The 20,010-nt window shown below is 41.3% G+C and overlaps 3 protein-coding genes and 2 non-coding genes across 6 annotated transcripts; 3 read left to right on the top strand and 2 right to left on the bottom strand.

Moving 5' to 3' along the window:
* Positions 1-310: 310 nt before the first annotated feature.
* On the bottom strand, positions 311-5,400 carry fignl1 (fidgetin-like 1). The gene is made up of 2 exons (XM_014992804.2): positions 5,091-5,400; positions 311-3,107 (listed from the first exon to the last, which is right to left on the bottom strand). The coding sequence occupies exon 2, from the start codon at positions 3,088-3,090 to the stop codon at positions 1,210-1,212; it is 1,881 nt and encodes a 626-aa protein (XP_014848290.2). The 5' UTR covers positions 3,091-3,107; positions 5,091-5,400; the 3' UTR covers positions 311-1,209.
* Positions 5,401-7,334: 1,934 nt separating this feature from the next.
* Positions 7,335-14,955, top strand: ttl (tubulin tyrosine ligase). 2 transcript variants are annotated; one of them, XM_014992809.2, is made up of 7 exons: positions 7,335-8,124; positions 9,235-9,313; positions 9,422-9,654; positions 9,951-10,086; positions 10,164-10,433; positions 11,655-11,798; positions 11,879-14,955. In XM_014992809.2, the coding sequence occupies exons 1-7, from the start codon at positions 7,953-7,955 to the stop codon at positions 12,069-12,071; spliced, it is 1,227 nt and encodes a 408-aa protein (XP_014848295.1). In that variant the 5' UTR covers positions 7,335-7,952; the 3' UTR covers positions 12,072-14,955. The 2 variants fall into 2 exon arrangements, with proteins under 2 accessions (XP_014848295.1, XP_087869245.1); XM_088013119.1 differs by having other exon boundaries at positions 8,039-8,124; positions 9,181-9,313.
* A 789-nt stretch (positions 14,956-15,744) lies between these two features.
* Positions 15,745-16,043, bottom strand: LOC148155363 (signal recognition particle RNA). The gene has a single exon (XR_015765554.1).
* Positions 16,044-16,783: 740 nt separating this feature from the next.
* Positions 16,784-17,082, top strand: LOC148155362 (signal recognition particle RNA). Its single transcript, XR_015765553.1, has one exon.
* An 889-nt stretch (positions 17,083-17,971) lies between these two features.
* Positions 17,972-19,745, top strand: LOC106921256 (cytochrome c oxidase subunit 5B, mitochondrial-like). The gene is made up of 4 exons (XM_014992816.2): positions 17,972-18,146; positions 18,568-18,638; positions 19,348-19,447; positions 19,527-19,745. Exons 1-4 carry the CDS (start codon positions 18,044-18,046, stop codon positions 19,637-19,639), a joined length of 387 nt encoding a protein of 128 aa, XP_014848302.1. The 5' UTR covers positions 17,972-18,043; the 3' UTR covers positions 19,640-19,745.
* Positions 19,746-20,010: the final 265 nt, after the last annotated feature.

Below are 20,010 nucleotides of genomic sequence, written 5' to 3'. Positions count from 1 at the left end.
CCAATCATCAAGTATCTGGATGAGGATCTGAGCCAAAACAGGAACATGGATGTTTATCAGTCGAGCTGCAGAAGCAGTTTTTTTCTGTCGACTCCACGGCTGACTCTAACAGGAAGGGAGGAAAAGCACATGAAAACTTTTTTTATATTCATGAAACTTAGGATTCTCAGTGTTGCTCAACTTCCGTAGATATTATTAACACATCCAGAGTCAGGAAGGTTTCAGGACAGGGAGACTTGAAGGGATGACACTGCCCTCTGTGGATCAGATCAGCAAGGAGAACCGAGTCGCTGAGCACAAGAAACAGAAAAATGTTTTCATTTTTTATTCTGGGTTATAAACTTTACAGATATGAAATTTATATTTTTATATGGCATTTTGAGCAAATGTCCCTAACAACAGTCAAGCTTTATAAATAAAACAAAAGGTGGAACATGCTTGGTGAAGCCAACAAGGTGCTGGACATGAACTTCAAATCACGTTACAATAGAAAACAGACAGGATGGAAACTCAAGGTTTCAAAATAAAAGAGCTGAAAGACCAAAAACCTTCAGGAAAGTTCATCCAAATACAGAAGAGGAAAAACCAAACATCTGAGCAGCAAACTGGATTCAATTTGAGGAGCTATTTCTAGAAGCTGGTGCAATAAATCCTTTAACTAAAGTTTAATATCCAAAGCTTTTCAGGTGGATTTGTTGCATTTCACAACCACAGCATTAAGATTTTCACCACTGGTCAAATTCAGATATTTCCAAGCGCCGCCCTGCTGGTAACTTAAGCACTGGAGTCATAAAACCACCCTAAAGGCGCTAACTGGTAACTGTCCAGTTACTGGTACCACAGTCTGCCTAAGTGGAGTTTTTATTATTATGGTATAAAAACTGCTGACCTGTGCATAAAATGAAGAGATGCAAGTAAAAGAAAAGCCCTGACTGCATTTGGCATTCAGCCCCTCCCCCACCTGTTGACAGAAGGAGGGAATGTTCAGTCTGTGGGAAACTTAAAGGTGAAATTTTCTGTGCAAGAATTCCTTTTTAAAAAACTGAATTTATCAAGTTTTAATCTACATTTTAGATCTATGTATCAAACTCAAAATAAATACATTTTCTGTTCTCTTTTGCGTTAACATGAACTCAAAGGCCTTCCAGCACTCAGATTTTTATTCACTCTGTCAAAGGACCTGCTGGCCTCAAGCGGAGGCAGATGAGTTCACCGTCCGCATCCGAAGGTTTTGTTCCAGTCCTCGTACAGCTCCAGGTCTTTAGCCGACACGCTGGGTCGAACCGTCTTCAGGGCCTCCTGGAAGTCGGCGTAAAGAATCGGCCTCACCTGATCTGCGCTGATGGTGGCAATGTCGTTGAGTTGGATGCTGCGTATGGGGCCCAGGGCGGCTTCCCGGCACAGCTGGGTCATGTCTGCGCCGGAGAAACCCTCCGTGGCCGCCACCACGCTCTCCAGCTCCTGTCCTCTCAGGTGGTTTCTCTCCCGCGCCATGAGGTTGGTCACAATTTGCCGCCGGGCGCCCGCTTCGGGCAAGGGGACGTACAACCGCTTTGCCAGGCGGCGCCGCGCGGCCTCGTCAATCTCCTGGGGCCGGTTGGTGGCGCCGACCACCAGGATGCGATCATCGGCTGCCGTGGCAGCGCCGTCCAGCTGAACCAGGAACTCCGTCTTTATCCTGCGGGACGAGTCGTGCTCCCCATCCGTCCGCTGGGACAGCAGGGAGTCGATCTCATCGATGAAAATCACCGCCGGCTGGTGGCAGCGGGCGATGGCAAACAGCGCCCGGACCATTTTCTCTCCTTCGCCCACCCACTTGGACGTTAGTGACGAGGCGCTGATGCTGAAGAAGGTGGCACCGGACTGGCAGGCGATGCATTTTCCGATGAGCGTTTTCCCCGTTCCCGGGGGCCCAAACAACAGGATGCCTTTGGGCGGCCCGCGGAGCCCGGTGAAGATGTCAGGACGCAGCATGGGCCACACCACAATCTCCTTTATGGTCGTCTTAGCAAACTCCAGGCCAGCGATGTCGTCCCAGGCAACCGGCGGGCCGTGATCCATGATCTCACTCATGATCAGCTCCACTATCTTTGGCTCAAAGTTCTTCAGTCGCTCGTCCAGGATTTGAGGTTCTGGGTTGGAGTTTTTACTGCTGTCTTCCTCCTCCGGCCGGGGGATCGGTGACACAAACTTGGAGAACGCCCCTCGAGATCTGTTGGCCCCCAGAGACTTTTTCATGGCCGCCGCCATCCCAGGCGGGTGACCTCTCTGGGGCTGGCAGGAGTGTTTCTTCTGCTGATCGACGATGAACTGCTCCCGGGCGGTTTTGAAGTTGCTCACGGCGCGGGGTTCGGTTGCCTCTGGACCTCCATGTTGCCCGCTAACGCCAACGCTTCTGTCTGGACTGTAAAAGTTCTTCCGTTTGGACGGGTTTGAGGAGGGGAAGAAAGAGGACTGATGGGTTTGTGCACCTCCTGAAGGACCACATGAAGAAGAATGACCAAACGCTGACTGAGGTCGTACTGCAAGTTGAGGGACAACGCTTGGATTAACTGAGATCCCATCTGAAGTTCTCAGTCTCTCTGTTAGATTCCTGGTAACGTCGTTAACCTCCGAGCTGGATGGTGCTCGACTGGCGGTAAACTGAACCTGCGCTGAGCCGGGGTCCCCTCTGCTCTCGTGTCCCACAGGTATGTCAACATCTGCTGGTGCCACCCGGAAACTTTCTCTTCCTGAACTCGCCTGAATCATCCTCTGCACCGAGGGAATCTGCAGCACGCTGTCCGCCGTTAGCGATGACTCCCATTTGTCGCTGAGGTTCCTCTGACTGCGGGCCAGATGGAGCGCGCTCTCTGCATAGTTGTTGAGCCCCGTTTGGGGGTCATCCGAGTCCAGCACAGCGGCGTAGCGCTCCGAGTAGGTCCTGAGCAGACCGGCCGCGCCGGCCTGAGAAAGCTGGGAGCTTGCCCATGCATACTGAATGGAGAGGATGTGGGCCCGGTAGGCGTCGGCCTTCTGTTCAGGTGTGCAGCTGCCAGATGAAATGTCAAAGGACCTGTGCTGCCATTCCTCCAGGTGTGCGCCACTCATGCCTGGTCTGCTCCAGCCTGATGGAGGAGAGGGGACAAACGTTATGAAAAATACATGACCTCTGTCAACGCCAAGGCCCACTCCACAACTGACGCAGACGGAGAAAAATGCTCTTCTTCACGGTTTGTGATGAAAAATAAAAAACAAGTAAGCAGAATTCAGAGGAAAATACACATTTCAGTCCCTAAAGGGTTTCACACGGTTTCTGAAGAAAAAAATCACTGATTTTGTGGTGCTACTTTGAAAATGTTCCCAAGGAATTTGTTTATTTTTTTCACTCATTAAACCCCAAAATATAGAAGAAAAAACATGAGCAAAAATACGACAGAAAGACAGACAGACTGGACTGCATTATGTAACTTTCATAAAGAATGTTAAAACTGTAACCATGTGATGACAGTTTGTTATGAGACAGATTAGTGAAAAGATTATCTGAACAAAAACAATCAATCAGAAACAGGAGGAGGGTCTTAGCGCTGTCCATCAACCTCATGTAGTTGCTGCTAAATGTGCTAACTGATGTTCAGAGTCACAGTTACTGGGTGTCGAGAGCACTCACACTAAATCACATTTCTTAATGAGGACACTTTTAGGGTCAGTCGAATTATTTCTATTTAATAAATACAAAATCCATGTAATATTTCCAGGACTTCCAGATGCCAGGAGGAAACGGATGGTTTCATGGTTTGTTGCAAAGTGTGCTGACCAAAACCAAAAGACTTTGACGAGATGCTGGATGAAGTCACAAACTGACTTTATTTACATTGAACGAGTCGTGGGCTGAAAAGCTGCTCAGAAAAGAGGAAGCCATTATTCCTAAAGCAGCATAAAAAGCCAGATTACTGCATGCCTGAAACAATTAAACGGAATAATCCAGAAGAATTGATTGTCGAAAGCAACCAAAAAATGAAGGTAAACTTTTAAATTTGAACTAAATGTAATTTTTTTTAATTTATCTGTTATTCTGACATTCAACAAAACCAAATAATTTCAGTATTTAACAACCTAACTGACCAAAAAAAAGGGAAACTTTAATCTTACTTATCAGACAAGGAGGAAATGTTTGTTGCGTTTTTGTACAGTGTATGTAAATATCTGATTTCAGCTGCTGAAACTATTGAAATATACCTTCATTCTATTATTTGCAGTGTTTGCAATACAAACACTACAAATATTGCGTAAAATTGTACATATAAAAAATTATATGTCTTATATTCTAAGCCCTTGGAATAGCAATAACCAGCAAGAACAAAATCACAATTTCAAATACATTTACAGCAGCTCCTGAACGTATTCATACCTCTTGAACTTTTGTATATTCTCTCACTTTCCAAACTTTGTTGGTATTTTAATGTAGCAGAACAACACAAAGCAGCACATATTGATACATGTGATGTCACCTGCATTTGTATTTATCCTATACTCTGATATTCTTAAATAAAATCTATCACAACAGGAATGTTCATAAATGAGTAAATAGAGGCCAGATGTGTGTAAAGTTATCAATCTCCAAATAAATCCAGTTCAGATGTTTGTTAGAGAAGTCAACAAATAGAACAAGGGAGGAAAGAAAGTAACACAATGGAGACATCTTATTTCCAGGAAACTTCTGAAAACTTTTCAAGGGAAGTTCAGCCTGAGGATTTAAGAAAATATTCCATGTCGGAAACTTCCATAGTAATTAATTGTGGGAATATCGTGAACTTTGGGAGCAGTAACTGGAAAATGGGGCAACTTAAACAGACATTCAAACATAAACAAACAGGCTGTTTGCCACGGGCAGACATCCATATTTCCAAGCTTACATGCAGAACTTTGTGTACTTTCATGGAGTCCCAATAATATACGATAGAGTTTGCTGTTGTGAAGTGACAAAATGTGGAAGTTATGCTAAACAGATATTTACTAACTTCCATAATTTCATGTCCTCCAGACGTGGACTTTTTACAGTTAACACCCCAAAACACGTCACAGCGCTGAGAATAACCGGAATCACTTACAGTCGGGACTGCCTTCCTGTTAGCTCTGACTAGGTTAAAGTTGCTAAAGAAGCAGCGAAATTTATCACGCTAATTGTTACGATCACTGTTCTACTTTAAAGCGCCATAATTTTACTCTTGATTCCCGCCACTTGGCTTCCTCTTCCGTGACACCACTTCCTGTCTGGTCCCAATTCTCTCTGAGGAGTCGGAGTTCTACAATGAGAACTTTCATCGTCACTTTTTAATGAATTTCGGATAATCAGCGAAAAATATAATACGTTCTCTGTATTTTATTGTACCGTCAAACATTTTTTTTTTGTTTTTTAAAAAAAGTAGAGATAACTCAATTTAAAAAGTTTTCCCAACGAGAATGGAACGAGGCCCAAAACCTGTTACAATTTGTCGTTCAGATACATTTAGAATTCAACAAATATCCTCTAAATTATGTTTATTGTTTAGTATAGAGAATTTTCTTCAACATAGAGTTTATAGAGAACATATTTCTCTTAAAACTTTGTAATATCCTTTCAAGTTGTGAATAACAACGTTCCAGTTTGAACAAAGGTTTAGGTCGCCATCTTGTGGCCTTAACGTGATAACCACAGAAGACTCACCGCCATGTTGTGAGTGGCAACGTTGATGACCCCAACAGAAGCTGTGCAATATTGAGCTTTTTAGTCAAGCTGTTGCTTTCCTGTGAATCATTAGTGGCACAAGGCTCTTTTGAAAGGCATCAGATATGAAATGAATACCTAAACAAAATATGTAACCAAACATTAAAACCCAAGAAAAAATATTAACACATTATCTGAAGTAAGATCTTTAGTATTTTTACACAAACTTTGTTTAAACTGTTGCATTGTATTTTATTGAAAACTGTACACTTCAATTAGTTCAATGAGGATTAGATAATATACAAATGAATGAATGATTGAGACTGCTTTTCAATTTTTCTCTTACTTATTCCTAAGAACATTGTTACATTCCTAAAATATAAAAAAATGTTTCTATCATTATTTATTAAATGTTCAGAAAAGTGTATACAAGTATAGCAAGCCGAATAGTAAAATAAATTTCTAAAAAAATATAAAAAGACCTAAAATGGAATAAAAATGAGTGTGCCTAATTAAAATTGTCTGGCAGAAGAATTTTATTTTACACTGATTTTGACTTAATAGAAACATGACTTGGAAGCTATTAAATAAAAATAATACTTTTTTACTAAAAAAATTGCTAAAAAATATAAAAAGGATTAAAATAGAAAAAATGAATGTGCCTCATCTATCTAGTCTAGTAGATTATGAGTCAATGAGTCACATGACCAGGAAGCTCCTGAAGGAAAAGATGACTTTTTACATATAAAATTACCTATAAAATATTTTTAAAAAGATCTAAAATGGAAAACAAATATGTGTCCCTCATCTGTCCAGAGTAGTAGAACCATTTCACATTCATTTTGAATTAATAAGTCACATTGTTTGGACGTTATTGAAGAAAAAAACTTTTTTTAAAAAATATAAAATTAGCTAAAATATGAAAAGGGTTCATATAAAAATCACTGTACTTCATCTATATAGTCTAGTAGACTAATTTCTCTCTGGTTTTTAGTCAATAGGTCACATGACTTGGATGCAATCGAAGATAAAACATATTTTACAGGCCAGACAGACTAGAGATATGGACACAGAGTTCCTGTTTCGAACTAGAAATATAGGTATAAGAAACGTTTTATCAGCCTGGCGGGCCACCAGGCTTTATTTGCTCCTCACCAGGCTCTGGTTAGTTATTTTAAATAAGTATTTTTCATTAAAGACAGAAATCTCAACTTTTTCTCCGAACTTCTGGTATGAGTTTTATATCATCGGATGATATTGGAGGAAAATAAATAGGCATGCTAATATTGTCAGGTTAATAATTTGCTTTGCTAAAAAAATAATCTCCCTGGCAACTTGGAGAAATAAAGAGTTAGTTCGTTTTCTCATCACTGTGCGAGAGTTTAGAGCGATACGCGTTCCCGCGACAGGGCATGCAATTCTCTGCATAACACCTAAGTTAGTTTATCGCTTAAGTGCATTGTGTTCTGGGAAATGTAGTACATGTTATGAAAAGAATATACGCCGCGACCTTCATTTTTGACTGAATTTATGAAATTCTTTATTTCTTCATAAATATTTTTAAAATTCATTCAGAGTTTATTTTATGCTACATTAAAATCTCTTGCTGTAAACTACGCTGGGTGTTCCTGACGTCTGAAACTACATTACCCAGAATGTTAGACTGCTGTGTTTATACTGTTGATAGCGGATGTCTGAGATTCCAAAGAATAAAGCACACGCTGTAAGGGGGGGATGTTGTGTATTGTTGAAATGGGAGCATAAAGTCAGTAGCCAGTTTGTATTTTGAGAGGTTCATATTTACTTTTGCAGCTTTTGGCGACGCGCAGAGGGAGAGTTTACTGTTAGCATCTGAAGCGGTAGGAGACCGTTAGCTGCTTAGCTAAAGTGGAGACAGGATGTGAATGAATCCGGACGGGACCAGCCCCAGGAACCGGAGCTGCGCTGAGCCAGTCACACAGACACACCCTTGTCTGGGAAGAGGAACAGAACCGTATCAGCTCAGCAACATGCAGTAACTACCCTTTATATCTCATGCCAACATGTGTTAGCCTCTAGCTGCTGGATATATCCAATTGGAAACCAGTTTGAGCCCAGTTAAAAGTGTGGACTTAATATGACCGACTCATCAGCACCATCATGGCTCGGACAGAGGTGATAATCCCCACCAGGCTGTCTGCTGCAGATCCAGCCTCCACCCACGGCTAACCGGCTCACACTAGCCCAGACTTTGTAGGCTACTTGACGTGTTTGTGGTCAGCGTGGAATGATGAGCTCTCCCATGTACACCTTTGTTAGCCGCGATGATAACAGCACTATTTATGCTGAAGTGTCTAAAATCCTGTTGTCCACCGGACACTGGAAGAGGCTGAAAAGAGACAATCCCAGATTCAACCTCATGCTCGGTGAGCGGAACCGGCTGCCATTTGGACGCCTTGGTGAGTGATGTACTATATTTGGTGTCAACCCACTCAAGATCAGACTGCTGGGGACTTATTCATGTCTTCATCCTGTAGAAAAAAACCCGTTTTGTTCTGCAGTTTAACCCAAAAGTTCTCAAATTCAAATGGTGTAACTCAATTAGATTCATTACACACAGAATGATTGATTTCAAGCATTTGTTAATGTTAATTGTGATAAAGTTTGTGTCAGTTTCCCACAAATGATTACCAATGTATTCTTTAAAATTCAGAAATGTAATGCTCTGTGCAGTAATTTGGAAGAGTGCTAGCTTGACAGTTCCAGGAGACAGTTACTGAGTCAATGAAAAGTTGAGTGGAAGGAAAAAAAGCGTGGCTTGCTGGAGCTTCAAGAGAAATCCCACTCAGACTGTCACATATGAACCAGAGAGGATGCCAGCAACATCATAGGAAGTTTTAAATTTATATTTGATTGGAAATTTGGAAATCAAAATTCCCAGATTACAGGATGAAGAGTGAAAAAACATGAATCGGATTGCATAAGAGCTTATTTATCTTTCTGTGCGTAATAAACTAAATATTATGAGTTTCACTTTTAGAACTGAAACAAGCAGTGGCTTGCTTGCAGTAGTTTTTGGCTTCTCTGAAAAAGAGTTAATGCACTAATGGGGAGATAGAAACACATTTGCTGAATAATGGGCTGTAATGTTGCTAATGGCCCAACTAGAACCTTTGTGCCTTACCAGAGGCACAAAGCTCAGAAAAATTTCAGTACAAGTCCAAACCTCCAGCTTCTGAAATGGTTGGTCCAGGTCACTAAATTTTCATTACGGCATTACGTAACATCAACATCTGATTAAAAAATAATAATAAAAAAACATGCCTAATTTGCATTTTATAACACTTCAAGAGTTTGATTATAATTCACATGACAGTTGGTCGGAAACACAGCTTGTGTGAAGTGAAAACAAGGTGTTCATTTCTGAAACTAACGCTTGATTTTAAACACAGGGCAGCCATATTGGATTTTGAGGTTTCTGTCAAATAACTTCCTGTTTATGATTTCAACTTCAGAATGACTCAGGTGCCACTGGAACATGTTGAAATGTCCTCATGTTGACGTTTCAGGCCATGAACCAGGACTGGTGCAGCTGGTGAATTACTACAGAGGAGCAGACAAGCTGTGCAGGAAGGCGTCGCTGGTCAAGTGAGTCTCCGTCTTCCTCTCAGACACATTTGTTTCTGTTATCTCGTCTGAAAGCTGATCAGTCAGAGGGAATAAAATCAGCTGACCGCTCTCCTTCTGGGTCATTAGGCTAATAAAGACCAGCCCAGAGCTGTCAGACTCTAGCAACTGGTTCCCAGAGTCCTACATCATCTACCCCACCAACCTCAACACTCCCGTTGCCCCGGCTACCAATGGCATCAGTCACCTGAAGAGCAACCCGAAGACGGATGAGCGGGAAGTCTTCCTGGCCTCCTACCACGCTAAGAAGGAGAGCGGAGAAGGAACCGTGTGGATCGCCAAGTCTTCTGCTGGAGCTAAAGGTACAGACTGGTTTCTGACGCAGATGCTGGTTTATTTTTATGGATGGCTTTTGAGTTGATGCTAAAAGAGATGTTTGTTTTTTTATCCATCCATCTATTTATCTATTCATTCAATCTTTCATCTTTTCATTCACTCATCCATCAATGACACATTTTTAGTGGATCTTATATCCACTTATATCATTTATATGCATTTATATCCACCATTGAGCTGATAGAACCTAGAACTTTGCCTGCATGTATTGATCTCATGATTTGCTGATAGAAACCTAAGCTAGCCTTTCCTGTTGCGCTAGGTGCTGGTATCCTGATCTCACATGATGCCAATCAGCTGCTGGACTATATTGACAATCAGGGACAGGTTCATGTTATCCAGAAGTACCTGGAGAAACCCCTGCTGCTGGAGCCGGGTCATCGGAAGTTTGACATCAGGCAGGTGTTTCAGCCATGCTGCACCTCTGGAGAATCTGCCTCAGCTGCTTGACTCACACCTGCTCTGTCATTGACAGGAGCTGGGTTCTGGTGGACCATCAGTATAACATCTACCTGTACCGGGAGGGCGTGCTGCGGACCTCGTCGGAGCCCTACAACAGTGCAGACCTGCAGGACATGACCAGCCACCTGACCAATCACTGCATCCAGAAGGAGCACTCCCAGAACTACGGCCGCTACGAGGAGGGCAACGAGATGTTCTTCGACGAGTTCAGGCTGTACCTGCTCAACACTCACAACGTCACCCTGGAGACGACCATATTACCTCAGATCAAACACGTCATCAAGTGAGTTGATTCCTGTTCATTACAGCATTACGTAACTGTGGGAACTGTGGAGCAGATGTAGAGTGGAAGGGAGTTAGTGTAGGTCGTAGTTTAGGATGGAACGTTAGGAAACCTGAGAGTAGTTTTGGTCTGATTGGGACCAAAGTTGCAACATTTGTTACATTTTCAGCTGGTGTGGTTCTCTTTCTGACAGCACCGTGTCAAACAATCTAAACTTTTTGAAAAACCTGTTCCCCTCCCTGCCTGTGGTGGTGCTGCACCAAGAACCAGTGAAGGAAACAACACAAATATCTCTGAAGAAGACACTGAGTGCAACTTCCTGATTCACAAAATGAAAACAAAAATGGAGTAGTGTCAGATGTTAGCGGTTGTAGGATTTCTATTTTGTTTTTGGTAAAATACTGAGTCATTTCTCCCACTAGTGATATACCAGCGTGTTTGTTCTGGTTGTATTTACCCAAAGTGCCCTGTGCTTTAGTCCGCTTCCTGTTTTTGGAACTGTCTCCTATCGTCTTCATTCAAACTCCGCCAGAGTTCACTTCAACTAAACTGAGACCGACGTTTGCAGGCAAACAAGAGTTTGCTTTTTTGGTGAATGTCATATTCACACCTCCCCAGACGAACAGAACCATTGTAGGCAAACAAACTGGAATCCGATTAAAGTGAACTAAGCAGAGCTGGTGTGAATGCACTCTGAATCACTCTGACTCCTGTTCAGGAGGGAAACTTTGACATTATCCAGCTCATCCCAGTGTGCTCCCTGGCTAAAACAACCACCTGGTTCCTGTAGCAAGTTCTGGTTCTGCCCAGGACCAGAACTGTTCTGACCGATGTTACAGTGAACCAACACATGCCTTTTTAAAATGCTATTTCAGTGAATCTCTCTGGAAAATTATTAAAAATTTAATGTTTACAAATGGTTGGTTGTTAGGACTAGTTAGTTTGAAGAGAACATAGAAAAAAGAGAGGCACCAACATCAAGTCCTTTATCTAAACAGCGGAATAATAACTAATTATTAGTTGGAAGCACATCCTTGATAGGATATAATAACTTGTATTTTAAAGTTTAAAGCTTTACACATCCTGCTAGCTTGAGGTAAGTAGCAAACTCAGAGAGGAAGGGTTCGTCTGTCCAACAGGAAATGGGTAGCATGTCTTAATGTGCTACCCATTAAGATATGGGTAGCACATTAAGCTGAGAAAACTTTGGTGTCGTTTCAGGAGCTGCCTGTCGTGCATCGAGGCGGCCATCAGCACCAAGCACCTGTCCTACCAGAGCTTCCAGCTCTTTGGCTTTGACTTCATGGTCGACGAAAACTTCAAAGTGTGGCTCATCGAGATCAACGGCGCTCCAGCCTGCGCTCAGTCAGTATGGCTCTTCACAAATCACAGTTTTATTTATGTTTCAGATCATAATTTAATGGTTTTCCACCTCCCTCATTCAGGAAACTTTATCCAGAATTATGTCAAGGCATCATTGATGTGGCGATCTCCAGTGTCTTCACGCTCAACAGCGAATCGTCATCCGCTTCGTCGTCGCCTTACTCCTCCTCCCCGTCTTCTCTCTTCACATCCAACTCCTGCTCCTCCCCGAAGCTGAGGGGCCCTCTGCACGTGGGCCCTTTCACCCGCCTCTAGGGGCCCTCCGTCCAAACCTCACCCAGCAGGAGAAGCACATGTGGAGACACTTGGCTTCTACAGTTGGTTAAATGATGAAGAAGACGGTGGGAGATGTTCACACTGCAAAAACACAAAATCTTACCAAAGACTTTTGGTCTAGTTTCTAGTCCAAATATCTTAGTACACTTGAAATAAGTCAAAAACTGAGAAGTAACTTTTCAGCAAGATCTAGAAGCTTGTTTTGAGTCAGTAAACCCTTAATATTAATTTAAAAAAGTTCTACTGGCAGATTATTTCACTAATAACACAGGAAAAATGTCTGTGTTAATAATCTACCAGTGGAACTATTTGTTTCCATCAATATGACGGAAGCTCCTATATCTTGCTGAAAAGTTACTTTCAAGTTCGTTTTGTCTTATTTCAAGTATTCCATGATATCTGCACAAGAAATTAGACCAAAATGGTCTAGTTGGTAAGATTTTGTTTTTGCAGTGTACCGAACACTGTGAGGGTTTCTGACCCTTTTTTCCTCCATCGTTCCCTGAGCGGATGGATGGATGGATGGATGGATGGATGGATGGATGGATGGATGGATGGACGGACGGACGGAGGTGTGAAGGAAGTTGAGATGCTCCAGATGAGTCTTACCGTGCCTTACATTTCCAGCCACTCTCCCTGAAACAGACGCTAAACGTGGCTTTGTTATCGGCTCATACTTGTTCAAAAAGCCACCTGCTCTGTTGCTACACATGATCAAGGCCCACAACACAACGACCAGATTTTGTGATGTGTTGTTCTAGTTCTCTTTTTATCATGCAAAAGACCGGTTCTACTCATAATTATGGTTTAAGATCTTCTTGAAGTGTAGCATTTATGAACAACATGAGAGATAAGACACTAAATATTTATGTTGAGGAGCAGCTGGGAGGAAAAACGGACTAGAAACATCATGTTTCCTCATTTTTAAGTTCCTTTCTGTGGCGGCTCTATCATGAGTTTCACCAATGATGGTTTTTATATCGAAATAATGTTGAAATTTCCCTGAGGTACCATTTCTGAGACCGACAGCCACTGGCCCTCACAGAGAAACATGTTGCTCACCCAGATTCTTGCAAATTGGGAAGTTGGAATACCTAGATGCAATTCTACTTGAAAACAGCCAATCCAGGGTCACCATTTATTTTCCTTAGCCCTGATTGGCTGTCCCTATAGATAAGGAACACTGTAGATGTTAGCTAGTGCTAACACAGTTTCACTGTGCTAATGAACGTATTTCAAGATATATTTGGGGGTTGAACTATTAAAATGAACAGTGTTTTTAGATGGGCTCTCTGGTATTCGCAGATTTTAGCTACTCAAGTGCGGCTGTGACCTCATGAATCCTGGGAGTTTACAATATTACAGCGATGCTCACTTAGGGCCGTGCATCTGAGGTGATATCTGGACATGAAAATTACGAGTAACTGCCTTTTTGTGTTATTTTTATCAAATGAGCATTCTTGCCATCCCTAGTAGGTTAGCACCCTGGGTGACAGCCCATTTCAACAGTATCAAGATTCACATCTGCAGCCCTAAAAGACCTTTTATATTCCAGCCTTCTTAGTGGATTAAGAAAGGAGAGTAACACATCATGAAGGAGAAGAATCTAGTATTAAAGAGTTTAAAGAGAGCATGTTTGTAGAAAAGCATGTAGCATTCAGCTCCAGACAGAAACTGTGTTTTTGCTTTGTGTTTTCATGTCTCTGGTGCAGTTAGATGACGCATCATCGTGAAAGCAACGTGCTGGTTTTGTTTTCAAGCATTTGGACGTGAAATAGAGTAGGTAGTGGAGAATGTCAGTTATTATTTAAAACATTTAATGACCCTCTGAAATTGGGTTAGCTGAGGTCAGCATTTTTATTTTAGCTAAATGTCTGTGATCAGTAGTCGGATATTTGTGTTTTTTTTTTCATTAAATTTAATTTCAGCTAAATGAGTAATTTTTGCATGTTTTGTCTCATTTTCTTTGGTTTAGTGTCGATCAGAGATGTCCTGTTTCCTTCAGATAGAAAGGGAAACTCTTTCTGTAAAGGGCATTTGTCAGTTTAGTTTTCCACTGAGCTCGTAGTTGAATTAATTTTGATGTCTGAAATTTTGAAAATATTGTAAAAAATAAAATGAAGGACATAAAGGAAGGAGAAAGTAGTTGATGCTGCAAAAGAGGAAGCTAGAACAAAATGGCTGCCCCAGATGAATGTGGAAAAAATGAAGGTAGTTATGGAGATTTATCACACTGTGGGAAAAGCATCTCGGAGCAATAGCTTAGAAAAATAAAGTCCCAGTAAACTAAACATTCACTTAGCTCAGACACAAAGGAAAGAAAAATATTCTGCAGCTCAAAGAAACATTAAATGTTGCTCATTCACTTTGAAAACCAATAAAATAAAGGCAGGATTTGATTTATTTATTTGTTTTTGTTCATTTCTGGGGCATTTGGCTCTAAAATCAGGTGATATTTGGTTTTTGTACTCACTGTGTTTTTAATATCCATAACTGCTGGGAAAATCCTAGAAATGGAATATGATGGGAGCAGGAAGTGTCTGAGAGAGAAGGGTGCCTTTAGCGGGAATAAAAAGGAAAACATTAAAAAGCACCTTCATTACTCTGAATTGAAGTAAACTTTTAAAAATCATGATGTCAGTTTCTTTATGTTTTTGAGCATATTTTTATTCTGTTTTTAAAGTATTTCTCTCATTTTTACCAAAGATGAAATGTTGTCCAGCTGTTTGGCAGAATGAAAGAAAAGGCAAACATTCTGGTTGTTTCTTTTCCCTCCCTGATGTAACGTTTAGTTTTAAAGCTTGCATGAACATCTGTCTTCATGATGAACAGTGTTAGAATAAAATCAAACATTTGTCTCTAATTCTTGATTACTCTTTTATGTGTGATTAAATTCTGATCATTTTGATAATTCAGATAATCAGGCAGAAATGTTAAACATTTGTACATTTTTGTTTGAATGAACCATTTATATTTTTATTAGATGTGTTTTAAACAATAGATTTTATGATACAGACTCAGGAATCCAGGTGAAGGAATAACATGAGTTTTAATTTGGAGACTGTGGGAGAAAAGCTCAAGTTCTGCTTCAAAAGGCGAACCAACAATCAGCATATTAGGGATTTCATTTATTTCAGTAATGAAAATTCCAAAACTCACATATATCAATTATATATCGCACCTTGTAAATCTCTCTTAAAGTCTTGGAGGAACTTTGCTTCACAATTCTCTGGAGGCTTGGGGTTGTCTACCTTTTCCCTAATACATTTTTTCCTTCCACTTAACTTTTCACGAATAAGTTTGGAGATGGTACTCTAAACAACCAGTTAACTCGAAATGACCGTTGACTTGCGCCGATGACCCGATTTCTGATTTTGTTTCTTTAGATATTCTTCTATTCTACAAATATCCTTTGATAAGACAAATGTATTTTAAACTTTTACCCGCATAAACAGGACATAAATCCTGAAGGAGAATCAGGAAGGGAAAAGCAAAGCAGTGATAGTTGCTGTGTTGTTGTCCAGATGGAGGCGCTGTGTTGTGAGCAAGCAGCAGTGATTTAGTTGCTGATTTGCAGTAATTGTGTTTCTTGGAGCCGCTCCGTTGATGAGGCAGAGTGTTGATCAGTCAGTCAGGAGGAGCAGACGCAGTAAAAAGACTGAGTCTCGCTGTATTACTCAGGCTGCGCTACAGCGTCTATTCACAGGCGCGATCCCACTACTGAGCGGCACGGGGGCTTTGACCTGCTCCGTTCCCGACCTGGGCCGATGCACCCCTCCTTAGGCGACCTGGTGGTCCCGGGCTCCCCCAGGAGCACCATATCGATACCGAGCTTAGTGCGGACACCCGATCGGCATAGTCCACTGCAGCTCAGAGCTCCTGAGCTCAAGCGATCCGCCAGCCTCAGCCTCCCGGTAGCTTGGATTACAGGCGCGCGCCACCGCACCCGGCGATGCACTCCACCGCTTTTACCGGATTTATTGTTCATTGACAGAACCTGGTGGCGTTAAAATACTCAATGATCACAGCTCTGTGCACAGAGCGAAGGCTGATGGTAAACCAAAGTGAAAAAGTTCAATATTTTTGTTTCACATAACAGAAAGTGAAAATACCGATTCATCACTGAAATATTCTAAGCCATATTCCCAGACACATTTCTCTTATGGGAGACTAATAAATTGTCTTATCTCGTCTTATTATGTCTTGTAATTTTAATCATCATGACTTACAGATGATGAATAAACCAAGGTTATAATATATTTTGAGAAAGCTGAGTTGAAGGAAAAAGTGTAGTAAGAAAATGAATAAAATGTTGAACTGAAACAAACAGAGACGAACTGGGCTGTTGCTCAGTGATCCAATTTCCCAAAGCTTCTTTTCCTAATGCAAATTACAGTATAAGTAATTATTCTCCTATGCATCAGCATGTATGAAATGATGTGAAATGGTGCACGGTAATACATCCTCTGGACAATGGCTCCATTAACACTGGAACCACGTTGGTTGGTACTGTAAAGAAAAAGGAGCAAATAAAGTTGTCATCAGATAAATCATTATATAAATGTTGAATAATCAGAATGAAGATGAATTTCATATCAGTTTAATAAAATAAAATTAGGGAGATTATTTCTTGTGATGTGACGTCATCAGCAGGACCAGAGGTAAATCCGGTAAAAGCGGTGGCGAACATCGCCGGGTGCGGTGGCGCGCGCCTGTAATCCAAGCTACCGGGAGGCTGAGGCTGGCGGATCGCTTGAGCTCAGGAGCTCTGAGCTGCAGTGGACTATGCCGATCGGGTGTCCGCACTAAGCTCGGTATCGATATGGTGCTCCTGGGGGAGCCCGGGACCACCAGGTCGCCTAAGGAGGGGTGCATCGGCCCAGGTCGGGAACGGAGCAGGTCAAAGCCCCCGTGCCGCTCAGTAGTGGGATCGCGCCTGTGAATAGACGCTGTAGCGCAGCCTGAGTAATACAGCGAGACTCAGTCTTTTTACTGCGTCTGCTCCTCCTGACTGACTGATCAACACTCTGCCTCATCAACGGAGCGGCTCCAAGAAACACAATTACTGCAAATCAGCAACTAAATCACTGCTGCTTGCTCACAACACAGCGCCTCCATCTGGACAACAACACAGCAACTATCACTGCTTTGCTTTTCCCTTCCTGATTCTCCTTCAGGATTTATGTCCTGTTTATGCGGGTAAAAGTTTAACTGGGATTAAGTATATATATATTTTTCTTCTCTCAAAGGTCATGAAAAGACAGTAAAACATTCTTAATCTGTACAAAATACAAGAATATCTAAAGAAACAAAATACCTAATTAAAATTTTTCAATTATCCCATTGTTACTTGGTTGGATAAATATTAAAATTTGTGTTAAGTTAACATGTTTTGCCTAAAGAAGAGTGAAAATTTTAAAGTGGTGCCTTAAATAATTTAACTATTGTGAAAAATACTTTTTGTCACTCATTTCAGTAAGTAAATCTCATATAGTGTCATGTTACATTGAGTGTAATACTTTAAGCCTTTATTTCTTGTAATATTGATTATTATGACAACACAAAATGTAATGTCTTAGAAAATTAGAATATGACATAAGATCAATGTTTAAAAGGAATATTTTAAATAGAAATGTTAGGCTTCTGAATGTTCATTTCTGTGCAATGAATGATTGGATTATTTCAATTTATGGTGTATAGTATTACATTTTCCAACGTCATTCTAATTTTTTCTATCTATATTTGTTTATTCGTGGTCCAATTTGATTTTTCGCACCTTTTTAACTCGGTTGTTCATTGGACCGCCCTCCCTAAAATCCCATTGGCTGCCGCAGCCATAACTTTCGCTCCCATTGGTCGGCTGTATAGGGGTCATTTTAGTCCTGCTCAGCCGTGTTACAGCCAGGTCATTGTCTTTACCTGAGTGGAACCGAACCAGCACCAGAACCAGCATGGCGGCCCGCCTTCTTCTCCGCACCTGCCCGTTAAGAGTCCTCCAGCTGAGGGGCGGCACCGCGGCGAGGCCGCTGCAGCGAGCCATGGCCTCGGCTGGGGGTAAGAAAATGTATTTATAGCCGGGGAGTCTCTCCGTTGCCCTGCGGGGAAAACTTAGCGGCGACTCGGACTCAATCTAGGTGAATGTTCCTTGCTAGAAACTGCGTCATTTTCAGTTTTTAAAAAATAAACTGCGCATTTTCTCTGCTCTGTGGAAGTCCCTAAACCACTTAATTGTCATTGTGTTGTATTTCATTGTGTTTAAATGAACGTGGCAACAGTTGGGACAGTAATGAAGGTCATTTGGACTTTGTGTTGCGGCCTTTGATAGACCCACCTCCTTGGCAGCTTTCCCTGGATTGCAGCCAGTTTTCCTGCTGATTGGAGGGAAGGTGTCCAGTGACGAAGTTCGCTTTTATTGCCACCAAACTATTTAACCACATGCTCTATTTCAGCTTATTGACGCACCGTTTTTTCCCAGGAATCCCAACTGATGAGGAGCAGGCGACTGGACTGGAGCGACGCACCCTGCAGGCCCTCAAACAAGGAAAAGTGAGTTTCGGATCCATGTTCTCTGGTACAGGAGTTCCCAAAATGTTGCCATGGCTCACCAAAAAGCATTATCTCTGGACTGGGGCCCTTTTCTACAACGACAACGTTTAGAATGTTATAATTCGTTAATTATTACTTTAATAATAATTTATTAATTATTACTATTAATTACTTTTTCAACATTTATGAGACATAAATGCTGTCTCATACCTTCTGATTTGTCATGAGTTCTGCAGAGGAAAGTTTTATCACATATTATCACTATTATCAGATAATACATTTTTTCATCACAATTCTCTTGTTTCTAAAAAAAATAGGTAACTTATATTGAGAACATGAAATTGTATTTTATTCCCATAGTTATCTTTTTTGCAGCAGTCGGTTCCTTTGTTTTAGTTTTTTTTATTCTTATCAGAACTTTTTCATTTTTTTTTTTTTTTTGCTTTCTATGGACAAAAGCAGCTTGATGAATTTGAATGGCAGCCAATCAGAAAAAAATATCAGAAATAACATTTAAATACTTTTTAAATTATGTTTTATTGAATAATTGTTGAATAACATAAATTTAAGATTTAAAAAGTTATGGAGTTAAATTTTCTTATTTTTACTTTTTTTCTCATCTTCCCTCCAACTTTCTGAGGCTCCCACTCTGAGCTGTTTTGGTAAACAGTGGTGTATTTTGCTTGACCTTATTTTCTGATTTTCACAGGACCCCTACAGCATCCTGAAGCCCAAACAGTACACCGGCACCAAAACAGACCCTCACATCGTTCCCAGTATCGGAAACAAGAGGCTGGTTGGCTGCCTCTGTAAGAAACTTCTATAAAGTTACTCCAAGTTGCATTACTATGCTAAATTTGAGTGATTTTTCTGGTTTTCTTGTTGCAGGCGAAGAAGACAACACTGCTATCGTGTGGTTCTGGCTCCATGAGGGAGAACCCCAACGGTGTCCTGAATGTGGGTCTCACTACAAGCTGGTCCATCACGAACTGCCCCATTAGGATTTCTGCGTGCCACGTCAACACTGGACAGCCATGTTGTCCTTCAGTGGAATGTCACTTAACATGTACAGTTTGTCATTAAAATTAAAACGTGTGAGAAAAAGAATCGAGTTCCTGTCTGTCTGAGGAGAAAAAACACGAAACTGAATCAGATCAAAGAAATAGAATCGCATCCAACAAAGCGTGGCTTTCATACTGATGCGCATGCGCAGAAGAGCGCTGACGGCCCACAGCAGCGCACCGTTCACGGAAGTAATGGATGCCGCAGTAGATCGATTTTAATTGAGAGCTGATAGTACTAATAAGATCATAAGATTAAGAAAAATGGTATTAAAATTACAACTGATAGTACTGACAGCAACACCTGAAGA

Source organism: Poecilia mexicana, unplaced genomic scaffold (assembly GCF_051168715.1).
Source record: "Poecilia mexicana isolate PSO_F unplaced genomic scaffold, ASM5116871v1 scaffold_15, whole genome shotgun sequence".
NCBI classification, from domain to species: domain Eukaryota; kingdom Metazoa; phylum Chordata; class Actinopteri; order Cyprinodontiformes; family Poeciliidae; genus Poecilia; species Poecilia mexicana.
The sequence above is the reverse complement of the archived record's forward strand: the minus strand, read 5'-3'. Positions and strand labels throughout refer to the sequence as shown.